This window comes from Aulonocara stuartgranti, assembly GCF_965226115.1.
Source record: "Aulonocara stuartgranti genome assembly, chromosome: 1".
Lineage (NCBI taxonomy): Eukaryota > Metazoa > Chordata > Actinopteri > Cichliformes > Cichlidae > Aulonocara > Aulonocara stuartgranti.
In genome coordinates this window covers 39427038-39440227 of record NC_138939.1, presented here as the reverse complement: position 1 = coordinate 39440227, position 13190 = coordinate 39427038, and the positions used below count along the sequence as shown (strand labels likewise).

The following is a 13190-nucleotide window of genomic DNA, read 5'->3' as shown; positions in this document are numbered from 1 at the left end:
ACACTAGCAGCAGTGCTAAGCCGATGTTCTGGACATGTATGCTACTAATAGTGATGAGTTTATGATCTATGTTAGATCTCTGAGCTCAATGTTATGTTCTAGCTGGCACTCCCGAGGCAGAGAGCTCTCCGAAGGATGGCTTGGGTGTGGGCACCCTTGGTGGTCCTGCAGAGAAAAACAGGAAGCTACAGAAGAAGTAAGTGTCTGTATGACAGTCCCATCCCTTCCAATGTTTATGCAGAGTAAGAAAGCGAATATAGAGGATAAAAGGCTCTTGTAATTGTGCAGATATCAGTCTGTGTTGTTGTGCTGCAGTCCAGGGCTGCCTCACAAGCTCTTTCTGGCTCACGTGCACAGCCTTTCATTCCACCCCACGGCATTTCCATCGCAATCATCTCTCACATCTCCTGTTTTGTTTTGGGGGTTTTTGACACTTTCATTCTTAGTTTTGTTCAAGCAAATTGCAAACACCATAAATGTTTTGCTGTCACATGGCCCTTCAATAATCATCAGTTCATTCTTTCTCTTTATTTTTTTTCCTTCTTTTTCACATTTTGTACCACCCCCACTCTCTCTCATTCCATCTGTAGTCCAAAGACTGGGTAAGTTGGCTCATGTTGCTTTTTGCCTTGCCCGATCTTCTCGCATTTGGCTTCACATTGACCTCACCAGTAACCCTGCAGACCCCGACCAAGTATCTCTTTGAATGTCTGATAGATTTTCCATGCTGCTTTTTATCCTGCTTTCCATAGTGGAGCATAACTAACAGGAATGTGTGTGCACTGATTGTAGTGAGTGCAGGATTTTCCTATCGCAGTTTTCCTTTTGGAGCATGACGTTATGCACTACAGCCATAGGAAAAATGGAAGTTGGCTCTTTGCGTGTGTTCTTGTCCATAAAATAAACATTAGCATAGTGTTACGTCCCTCTGCAGCTTCTAATCATCTCAGCCGGGTCGTAACACATAGTTATATTTTTTTGTTCCTACACTCCTTTATTTACGTAAAACTGAATTGTTACTTAATAACGTGCTTTTGGACATTTCTGCCAACTCTTTAAAATGGATCTGCTAAACAGATGGTGAGCTTGTTGATGGTGTGGCACACAGCTACATCTAGTGGAGCACTGAGTCTTTCTTGGGTTCAGGTCCTGTGTTTGTCCCCTCCCCCTTTCCCCTTTCTCTCTCTTTCACTCAGTATGCATGTCAGCTAATGTCTTGGGGTTTGTGTGTGCATAATGGGATTTTGTGACAAACATTTGGATCTGTGGCTGTGAATATTTTGGTCCTTGAGCAAGTGAACCACCAAGTTGGCTTTCACATGTATTGCGTCTTCCAGGCATGAATTACTAGAAGAGGCTCGCAGACAAGGCCTCCCATTTGCCCAGTGGGATGGACCAACTGTTGTGGTTTGGCTGGAGGTACAAGACCAACACAATTCATTTTAAAAGCAGTAAACTCAGTAGCATGTCTAAATCATTAATCCTGTTTAACTGTTGCTAATCTGTCCCCTTCTGGCCAGCTGTGGGTGGGCATGCCAGCCTGGTACGTGGCTGCATGCCGTGCCAATGTGAAGAGTGGAGCCATCATGTCAGCACTATCAGACACAGAGATCCAGCGGGAGATTGGAATCAGCAACCCACTGCATCGTCTGAAGCTTCGTTTGGCCATCCAGGAAATCATGTCTCTCACCAGCCCTTCAGCCCCACCGACCTCCAGAACGGTACCCGTCAGTGCATTCATACCTGCAGCTGGACCACTGTGCATATTTAACACTGATCACATTGCTTACACTTTCAAAGTCTTGATGATACTTTTAAGCACTGTCACATTCATATCTTCTCATTAGCATGACACTTTTGACTGCCTACATACTTAACATGTACTAATGCTTGAATCCAATTTCTACTGGTTTCATCTGAGTTCAGTTGCTAACAATGAATGAAACAAATGCTTCATAGTTTTTTCTCCATTTGGCTCTCTTTCTGGCCTTCACCACTCTTCCCGCTTGGCGCATTTCTGATTGGTTGGTGTCAAATGATCAGACCACAGGAAACGTTTGGGTCACACATGAAGAAATGGAAAGTTTGGCAGCCACGCCTCCCACGGTTAGTCTACCCTGATTGGCTGGGCACTGGTGGCTTCTCACATCTATGGTTGTGGTTGAGCTTTGTTTCAAGTTGTCTTCAGTATTGCCAGACTTCACTTATTACATTGGATACGTCCAGTATGAATTTGGCTGCGTGCACGATCACTGAGTGTCTTGAAACAAAGCTTTTTTCGTTCCCCTAGTGGGCGACTTCTTTGTTGTTCTTGGATTGGGCTCATGCTCTTCTTTAGTCCTTGTACAGTATATGTATGTTTCACCTTTTGTATAGCTTTCACCTTACATGGACATAGATGGAATACACATGAAGAACTACCTCCCACTACCAAAGTTAGATTGGGCTGTTTATGAAACATTGCCACTCATTAGTGGGTGATGTATAGCCAGAAGAATCAGACATTACACACACATTTGTCTGATACCAGAAATGCTTCTCTTTAATAGATCTGGTTGGGTTAAACCTTTTGAGGACAATTTAATGTCCTCAAAAGGTTTATAGGTTAATGTTTTATTCATTTATTTATTTTCATATTTATATATACCTCTGATCACCCAGCATTTGTATTTCCTGTTTGATGCCTCACCATTTGTTTGTCTGTTATTTTCCTGCTATTTTTACTGACTTGTTATTTTGTTTATTGCTTTATACTTTCCACTTGAAGCTTCTCTAACCCCAGCACTGCACACTAACCCCTCACCTTTCTGTTCTTCTCACCATGCTCACTCTAACCATGCTAACACCAGGAGGATGACGAGGGTAGCTGGGCCCAGGTTTGCATACGTTCTCCAAAACCCACCTATTCTCACCTGTGTTTGTTTGTTTGTTTGCTTGTTTGTTTTGTTTTTTAAATTCGGTTATGATTGCCTTGTACTCCTTTATTCACAACAAGCACATTCTAGCACAGTTTAATTTGGAGCTTGTCTGCATACAGTTGCTACTATAGAGGTTTGCTCTTAGAGCGAAAGCAAACTGCTCCAAAAAACTCCAGCTGAATTTTTATGTATCCAGTTTAGTTGAGCAAATACATGATAATATAATAATGAAACAGTACACTATCTGCACAACAGCTGCTGAGAGGCGGTGCTGTAGTTCAAAGGAAAATAACAGTAAAATGAAACAGAGTAACCTTACACAATGATTTCTTTTAAATCTGTAGTGAGTTCATCCAATTAAAGTAAAAATATATCTATTTATTTAATTATTTTAAACAACTTTCAAAGATAAATCTATAAACATGAATACATGGCTTTGATTATCTGCCAAATCAGATCTGATGCGTTAAACTAATAAGCTGTACTTCAACATCAGGCACGACTTAATCGTTACTTTCCTCATGTTCAATGCAAATAAATCATCCAAGAATATGCTTAATTAATATTTAGTATAAACCAAAACTTAGATCCTAATTCATTTTAGTGGTAAGAAACGAAACTTTCAGGGTTTTATGTTATAGTTTTTGAAATATTCATGTTCAGCAGCTGCCTCATGAAAGGTGAAAGAACAAAGCATTTTATTAATTGTAAATTAAATATGAATTTCATGTTTCTTCATTAAATGTTCATTCAGCTGGACAGCTGAGCACAACAATCGATTTGAGATGGAATGATCGGTTTGTTAGTAAAATAAGTAATGACAAGGGGCAAGATTGGTTTTTGTTTAGTTTTTTAAACATGTGTCTGAGAGGAGACGGGTCAAGTCAAAAAAATGAAGTCCACTAAAAGTTTACCAACCAATGTGACACGTGACGAAAGAGCCAACAGTCAAAGCAATGTTGGAGCTTTTCAGTTGACCACAGTCTGCAGCCAAGTCAAAAATTAATACGAAGAAAAGCTGTGGGTGTATGTGTTAGCTTCCTTCACACTGTGTCAGCTTTCCTGATAGAAACCGGTGCACTGCCACTGATGTGTGGAGTCTTTTCACAGATAACTTGCTTCATTTTGCTTTGTGAATCAGGATTAGTCGACCTGATTATTTACATCCTCAGTGCATACACACACTTTGGTTTTGTCTTCCTTTGTCTCTACACAATAAAGAAAAAAATGTAAAGCATCCCTTCCTGGACTTATTCACTGTTGCCGGGCGACTCACTGGGTTCATCTAGTTGCTGAGTTGCAGATTTGTCTCCCACCTTTTACGTTCTTAGACTTTCTTAGATATTTTCTATAAACTGGTCATTAAACAGGTGGAAACATTGTTGATTATCATTCGAATATTTTCTTTTTTTAATATATACATTTTTAATCAGTTTGCTGTTAAAACGGTTAATATACACCTGCTGTAATTAGCCTCTACCACGCCTCCATCTTTTTAGCCCACTCTCTCAAACACCAGCTAAGTCTCCTCTTCTCTGACTGTAGACTTTGGCGTACGGAGACATGAACCACGAGTGGATCGGTAACGAGTGGCTGCCCAGCCTGGGTTTGCCACAGTACCGCTCCTACTTCATGGAGTCGCTGGTGGATGCCCGCATGCTTGACCATCTAACCAAGAAGGATCTTAGGGGACAGCTCAAGATGGTGGACAGCTTCCACAGGTGAGACATAGATTCATTTTTATTAGCAGCAGTGAATATCTTGAAGAAACCACAGCCTACTACAATCATGCCACGCATACATGCAACTTTGTCCTTTCTGCCACTAGTCAAAAAGAAATAAAACAGCTTACTTTGGGGAAAAAGACGAGCACATCGTGGCAGATTAACAACTAAGAGGCTCCACAGTGAACGAGTGTGTGTGTTTGTGCTACAGGAACAGCTTTCAGTGCGGTGTGATGTGTCTGCGGAGGCTCAACTATGACAGAAAGGAGCTGGAGAGGAGGAGGGAGGAGTCCATGCTGGAGTTTAAAGGTAATACATGCTTTTTTCTTTCCTCATTAAAACAACTTGGTGTTATCGTGCGTCATTCATCTCTGTTTTGTGCTTTCAGATGTGCTGGTGTGGAGTAATGAGCGTGTCATCAGTTGGGTTCAGGCCATTGGTCTCAAAGAGTACAGCAGCAACCTTTGTGAGAGTGGCGTCCATGGTGCACTGCTCGCCTTGGATGATACCTTTGATCACAACGCCCTGGCCCTGCTGCTGCAGATCCCCACTCAGAACACACAGGTGCACAAAACCAAATGTTTATGATGTTTCACCATCCAGCTGTTGCTTTTCATATTTGAAGGCCCAAACATGGTCACTTTTCTCACATGAGAATCAGTTAGTCCCAACTCTGTCCAAAAAATCCTTTGTTAGAACTGCAAGTGCATTCTCACTACTGTTTATTCGGTTGCCTGTGTGGTCTATTTTCACAGCTGGCATGTTAAAAACAAGTGTAATTAGACTGCATCACACACGTTTGTTCTTGTCTAAATGTTTCCAGATGTGCAATTGTACAGACCAGTTTAAATAAAAGTGCCGATCCATATAAAAATAGAATTTCTGCAACCACCTCCTATAAAATAACTGAGATCCATCAGGTGCTTAAAGATACCTGTTAGTTACTCATTGCTTGCTTGGGCCAATGGGCTCCTCCCAAAGACCTTAAGCTTTGAGTTTGGTGCAGTGCCCGGGCCATACAAAGGAAATTGATGTACATTTATATACATTTAAATTTTACTTACAAGATGGGGTTTTTGTTTTTTTTGGGGTTTTTTGTCAAGCCATTGAGATAAGTGGCACTGTGCTCCATGTGTAACTGCAGTGCTGGTGTCAGCCTGACATGAGTGACCTGAGGTTTACATCTGAAAGCGCATAATTATATAGGAAGTTGCATGAGAACGGGAACTGCACGAAATGGGTTTTGATGACAGAAACGAGAGATTTAGTGAGGACCAAAGTTCATTTCAGATCAGCTGCTCAGCAGACAGGAGGATGAGGACAGTGCAGGTCAGCGCCAAGGTCTTCTGTTAATCTCATTCTTCTTCTTTTCCTTCCTCTATAGGCCCGGGCGACTCTTGAGCGTGAATACAGCAGTCTGCTGGCGATGGGCACAGACAGGAGAATGGAAGAGGTGACAAACACGGACATTTGCTGACTTGTTGACGCCGCTAAGTAACAATAAGAATATCTGTGGACTAAAAACGTCTCCTGTCTTTCCCCCCTTTTTCTTTACCTCATCATATTCTAGGATGATGATAAGAACTTCCGCCGTGCTCCCTCATGGAGAAAGAAGTTCAGGCCCAAAGACATGAGGGGGATGTCCTTGGGTGCATCAGATACCCTGCCTGCCAACTTCCGAGTTACCAGCAGTAGTGCGGCATCTCCCTCGACTCAGCCAAAGAGGAGCCCGATGGATGGTAAGCAGAGAGAGCGGTGTCAGTGTGCGCATGGTGTGTGTGAGACGCTCTGTCGATGCTTAACATCTCCTCACGTGCACTCGCTTCTTTTTGGTTGGCTTTGTGATGATGCTGTGACTAACGGCATGTCTTTGCATGTGATTTCTGCCTACGTGGAAATACAGGAAGTCAGTCTATACAGAGGCTGGACACTGCCACAGTCAGGACCTACTCTTGTTAACACACAACGGTAAGACCGCACATGTCAAAAATGATGAAATCCTCAAATCAGAGACGTGTATGGCTATTTCTTCACTGCTGAACTGCTCCTCTATGCAAGCAGAAGTAGCTTTCTCGTACTGGAGGTCTCTGCTCTAACGCACGTTTTACGCATCTCTTTCCTGTTTCTCCCTCATCTCAACCCATCCACCCACCTCTCGGCTTCTGTCCTGCTTCCCTCTCACGTCCGGTGATCTCTCGCATTCCCTTCTCAGTTTATCCTCATTATTTCTATAGGTAACCGCTGGTCAGACGATGAAGGGGAATTCCCTGCATTCAAGACCAGGATGATGAACTGAAATAACTTGCAAGGACCCTACAAAGATATTTTGCTTCTTGCTGACATCACAGAGAAAGACTTTACTCACTAATTTCAGTATCCCTAGAAGAGCTTTTCTAGATTTACCTACATTTGTTATTATATATTTATGTAAACCAATGGGATTGTTGATTTTAGAATTTCTATGTAACCCCTTTTTGCCTCTCTCCTCTTAATCACCCCCCCACCTTTTTTTAATTTTATTTTAATAAAAGCAACATTTCTCCACTGTGCCCGCATTAAGCTCAACTCTCAGATGTATGTAACTGAATATTTCAACAATCTGGAGTTTGTATATTTCTACCAACAGACATTTCATCTAATCTTTTTTTATAATTCTGATTCAGTTGAACAGATGTATGTTTTTGTCTCTCATATTTGATTTGAATTCTAATCAATGAATTAATTCTCAAGTGACTTGGATACGTGATATAACTTAATTCATATCTTTGCCCTTTTTAACTGTTGTAATATTAGTAGCTTATTACTTGTGATTTAGTGTAAATGCAGCTCTTAGGTCAGTGGATGTGTGAATATCAGAGAAATTGCTGGAGTCGTCAAACCGTTTCACAAACTGCTCAACACTGTGAGTCCTCCATCGGTATTAAAATAACTGCTGGCAAGCCCAGGCGATGGTGACAACACATATCATGTGAAACGCAATATATTTCTCTCTTGTCTGTTTATTTTCCATACCTGTGATACCAAAATGAAACTCTTAAAGAATTAAAGCCATATAATTGTAGCAAGGATAAAAACTACAGAGGGCTACATTTGGATGCAAGTAAAAAACAACAGATTTCCAGGTTCTCTGCAGTTTACCTTGCATGCAGAATCCACTCCGCTTATATGCACGCTTATATGCACCCAATTTATCCCTTTAACAAAATCTTCCTCACCTCTGGAGAAATGCTCACTCGTGCAGAAGAACGTTAAACAAATGTGTGGATGACTCCAAAGTGTGGAAACTCCTTCAACGGACCAACTTCACTGAGGCCTCAGTCGATCCCCACTGTCACCAGAAGCCCCTGATGGTGGTGCAGTCCACCAGCAACCCTTTTTTAAAAACACTCTGTACAAAGATTTTATATCAAGCCTTACTGTTTAACTCCTCTCTGTCGTCTCTTCTTATTTATTATTACTCATTCGTGTTTTGTGGCGTCAGTAATGCTTCCAGAGCTACGTCTGAATGTTGCAGTGCTACTTATGTTTTTCCGTCTACACTCACAACACGGGTTCCAGCATAAGCCTTTGTGGCAAATGAGTCGGAACCGGAGACTTTTCTTTTCACTCTACATGTAGTTGAAGCTGACATTAGAAATGTTTTTTGTTTGTGATTTAGCCATTTATGCACAATGCAAATCATGTTGCTGTTTTTATTCCTGCTCTTCCTGATGAATCTTCTGATCTTGTAACAATGATGTACAGTCTGAGTACTTATAAACTATTTTTATCACAGTATTATTTATTGCTTACTTTCAATAAAATACTGAAACCTATTTTCCACTGCAAATAAAAGACTGAAGAGTTGTCTTTTCTGCTCCTCCTGCGGTGGACAGACGGTGTCCTTTAACAAAAAGCAGTGCGAGTTTTCCTGGATATTTAAGTATCCACGAGACTTAGTAATGTCTTTTTTATTATTATTATTAGATTGATACATTTCCAAAACCTTTCTGCCATCCATCTTCTTCCACATTTCTGGGGCCAGGCTGCGAGAGCAGCAGCCTTAACAGCCCATAACACTTTCTCCCCGGCCACCACTTCCAGCTTGTCCGGGTGAACACCAAGGCGTTTCCAGGCCAGCTGAGAGATACAATCTCTCCAGCATGTCCTGGATCTGCCCCCGACCCTCCTCCCGGTGGGACATGCCCAGAACACCTCACCCAGAAGGCGCCCAGGAAAACTGCAAATCGCTACCTTATCATGGTGGAGGGGTTTGTGTGTCCCAGGGATCCCAGGGGCTATGTAGTCCGTCGGGGCTTTTGTCCGCTGGTAGGGCCCTCTATGGCAAATTCATCATGGGTGAGGGACCCCTATGAGTAGAACATCAAGGGAACAGTTCACCCTGCCCAGGATGGGCTTACTGAGGCCCTGCCCTGGAGCGTGCCTGATGGTGAGCGTCTGGTGGCTGGGCCTTAGTCCATGGGCCCTGGCTGGACACAGCCCAAAAAAGGAACATGGGTCCATCCTCCTGGAGGCCCACCACCCGCATTAGGCACTGTAGGGGTCGGGTGCATTGTGTGCCAGGTGGGGGCTAAGAGTGGAAGCTCTGGTGGACTAATCCCTGGCTACCAACACCAAGACCTTTCTGCCCAAAACACAAATTCTAATAAAAATGGAGGTTTACCAAAATAATTTCACCTAACTACAATGGAAGTAGTTGCTGCATCATATATTACACCACCCTACATCAAAAAATAAAGGTTCTGCTGTTTTCCAGAAAATAGTTATTACCTAATTCAACGGTGAGCAATGTTCCCTCTAATTTTTCATGTGTCTGAGCAAACGCACAAACTCCCTGAGCGATCCCTTGGACCACTGTGAGCAACAGCAGACGTGTGCACTGTGGTGACGCCAGCATCGAATCCATGCAAGTTACATGGTTTATTAAAATAATAAAATTACAGCATTTACATTTATGTTAGACTACTTTTAATTAACTATTTTAGCCCACTTACAATGAAAATTTAAAAAAACAAAAAAAAATCTTGTTCATGACCTGTGTAGCATGTTAACACTATTGGAAGTAAAAATAACTTGAACTCCAATTTTGAAAACACAAGTTTCTTTTGTTTTTTTTTCATAAAGCTCTGACTTGTATTATGAGTCTGTGGTCTGGGAGAGAGTCTGTAACTCTGTCTGCAAAATACAGTAAATAATGACCAATGTTGGGTAATTAATTATATAGTTACTTCTTCAAAAAAGTTACTGAGTTTTGCAAACAACAAAGTTTTTTGCAGCTGTTTACCTAAAAATGCAGCCAAGGCGTTTTTTTAAATAAACATTTTAAATTATTTACAGAACAATCAGCTGTTCTGCATCAAATCTGATGCCACACAAATTATTTGTGCCACTCCAAAAATAATTTCTGTCAACTATGAGATGAAGGAGAACAACAGCCTGATACCTGCAGGCCTGACAGCAGCAGATGTGTCACTGCTGTAACACCTGTAACACTCAGCAGTCGCCTCATTGTTCTGACACACAACAAAACTATTGACTACACTACACGCTAACTACACAAGATTTGCGCTAAACGTGGCAAATCTCTCACATCTCAAAACACGCCGTCACTCCTAAAACTTCCCACTTCCTAAATAACTAAATGCCATGTTGCCATATCATTTTTTGATTGGTCGACATGGTACATTTTTCGACCAATAGGAAAGGGTGGAGTGTTTTTTGGTTTTGTTTTTGCTCACAGGCTTTAGAGCGTTTTCCTTATAAAACGCAGTTTTTACCGTTTCTTCCCGCAGTAAATATAAACAACGACAGTATTCAGGAAGAAAACCAAACATTGCAGATATTTCTTACCATAACTCTGGTTTTACGTGGCCGATCAACACAATTTAAAAACTGGTATAAAGTCCACACTTTTTATGTCAATTGTTCCGTCTGTCCTGCTCACATCTCCAATGGTTGTCCACGTTGTCATTAACGTGGCTTCACTCCACATCCAGGCTGTACCTGCTGCGGAGACTCAGGTCGTTTGGAGTGGAGGGCCCACTCCTGAAGACCTTCTATGACTCTGTTGTGGCTTCTGCTATCTTTTATGGCGTGGTCTGCTGGGGCGGCAGCATCTCTGCTGGGGACAGGAAGAGACTGAACAGGGTGATCCGAAGGGCCAGCTCTGTTCTAGGATGCCCTCTGGACCCAGTGGAGGTGGTGAGTGACAGGAGAACGGCGGCTAAGCTGTCATCCCTGATGGACAACATCTCCCACCCCATGCAGCAGACTGTGACAGCACTGAGCAGCTCCTTCAGTGGGAGACTGCGGCACCCACGGTGTGGGACGGAGAGATTTCGCAGGTCTTTCCTCCCCACTGCTGTCAGACTCCATAATAAAGACTTTAACTGATCAAGCACACACATCCATACATATGCAATAATACTAAGTGCAATAATCCTTTCTGTCATCGTTGTATTTTTACTCAGTTGTATATAGTATTTGTATTTGTATTCTATTTTTATCTTATTGTATATTTATTTTATTTTATTCTATTCTGTACAGTTGTGTACTGTATTTATTCTTATTGTATTCTAATTTTTGCCTCATAACTTTTGCACTGTCCACTTCCTGCTGTGACAAAACAAATTTCCCACGTGTGGGACTAATAAAGGTTATCTTATCTTATCTTATCTTATCTTATCTTATCTTATCTTATCTTATCAGCCGCGCTGCTTTGCTCGCTAAACCCCGGTGTCGGCACATAAGGATGCTGTCATAGCCTGACAAAGAAGCTGATTAGCTGCGTATATGCGAATGTGAATCGCATCATTGGCTGGACTATGGGATAAGGTGCCATCGTTCTGATCCCATACGGGAGCAGCCAGTCACTTACTGACTCACACTGCAAAACAGAATTGTTAAAGTTTTCATTTTAATTTCAATTCAGGTTCGATTTTTTTTTGTGCGCAACGCAGATTTTCTGTGCGCAGAGACCGTGCCAGCAGTGCGCAATTGCGCACGCGCGCAGCTTAGAGGAAACGTTGACAGTGAGTTCAAAGTTTATTCAGTTTTATCACAAAATGCAAATTGGTGGGGGTTTTTCACATATGGTGAATTTATGCTCAGTGTATTTCAGCTTCTCCAGCACAGTTAGCATATTTTCACCGGTTTCTTTTAACTGGACAGAATGACCAGTTGTCCCAGATGCCAATTGCTATTACACCATAGGACACATTTTAGGCTCTTGTTTGAGCAGTCAGTCAACAGCTTCCACTCATCTCCATTGCACTAAAACACTTTCAACATGAACACAAAAGAAAGTCCTCATCCATTTCAAGGAATGGAATAAGATCCTCCTCAGATGAATGAACAACTGGTCACAAGAGCTACTAGTAGATGTCGAATGCTGTTCATGTGGAGCAGTGGCGGTCCTAGCCTGTTTGGCGCCCTGGGCGAACACTCCCTCTGACCTGCCATTATCCAATGACACATCTGCTTACCTGCATCTTTTGCTCATTTCTCCTCCTCTTCTTTTCTATTTTTTCTAAACTGAGCACCTGATGGCTTTGAACTTTTCTTGTTCATCTTCCATTGGTTTTAATTTTGCACTCCAGTATGAACACAAATCCCCCATATCGAGGATCACCACAACATAACCTAACAGACCTACACCTTAGTTCACAGACTCGCTTTGTCTAGGGTGCATTTCTTGGATTTCGCACAACCCAGGATTCAAATCATGAATACATAATGGGCTTGGATTTACATCATTATGAATGAAATGTGCTCTATTTGGAAGCAGCCTGGTTGTGTGAGAGACTTTAAATCATCAAACTGTAAATTATACATTTTAAATTGTTATTGAGCTTTACTGATGACAATAAAGTTTTACTTTGACTTCAGCAGCGAGCAGGCGCACAGAGAGCTCTCGCGCTCACTTTTCATGTATAGAATTTAGAAAAAACATCGGTGCAAATTATAAGTCTGTATCATGATGTCTGGTGTTTTTGTGTTTGTTGTTTTGTTTTTATTTTGTTTTATTTTGCGAGTTGGTTATTAGACGCTGCTCCAGCCAGCCAGAGAATCCCCGCCGTCCCGGGGATTCTCTGGGGTTTTCAAGTTTTCCAAAAAACTTGAAAACCAACATTCTAAAATGAGAAAAGTGGAAAACATTCATGCATCAGGAGTGAACATCCCAGCAAATGCACCCCAAAAGTCCGAACATGCAGTGCTCAGAGAAATTAAAAAAAAAAAGAAAAAGAAAAATCAAAGGACATAATCAAATTCAAAATTGTTCGGAAGGATTTTTTCTCTCTAAATAAGATCTATTTATAGATGTGACAAGAATAAAAACGAATAATTTGCACAAATAATTTCAGTAAATTGTTGAGAAAGTTGTGATAACCAAACAGTAGAAAATCAACGTAGTTACTGAAGAAGGGCTAACTTTCGTTTCAAAAAAGTAAACCACGACCAAAGGTTTATGGTTGGGTTCCCTCTAGTCCAAGGGTGTTCAACCTGAGGCTCCTGAGCCCATCTCTGTGCTCGATGTCCATCAGAAAAA

General features: G+C 41.7%; 1 protein-coding gene across 5 annotated transcripts in view; it reads left to right on the top strand.

The window, feature by feature from the left end:
- ppfia1 (PTPRF interacting protein alpha 1) overlaps window positions 1–7189 on the top strand; it is a 40784-nt gene extending 33595 nt beyond the window's left edge. For 2 of the 5 annotated variants that reach the window (XM_082525867.1, XM_082525871.1), the window contains 11 exons: window positions 103–196; window positions 1338–1419; window positions 1521–1721; window positions 2044–2106; window positions 2850–2876; window positions 4464–4639; window positions 4854–4951; window positions 5031–5206; window positions 6027–6095; window positions 6213–6381; window positions 6877–7189. In XM_082525867.1, the coding sequence (XP_082381993.1) occupies window positions 103–196; window positions 1338–1419; window positions 1521–1721; window positions 2044–2106; window positions 2850–2876; window positions 4464–4639; window positions 4854–4951; window positions 5031–5206; window positions 6027–6095; window positions 6213–6381; window positions 6877–6938 (1217 nt within the window). In that variant the 3' untranslated portion in view covers window positions 6939–7189. Of the gene's footprint in view, window positions 1–102; window positions 197–1337; window positions 1420–1520; window positions 1722–2043; window positions 2107–2849; window positions 2877–4463; window positions 4640–4853; window positions 4952–5030; window positions 5207–6026; window positions 6096–6212; window positions 6382–6545; window positions 6611–6854 lie in introns of all 5 variants that reach the window. The other 3 variants (XM_082525868.1, XM_082525869.1, XM_082525870.1) reach the window with 3 other exon arrangements.
- Window positions 7190–13190: the final 6001 nt, after the last annotated feature.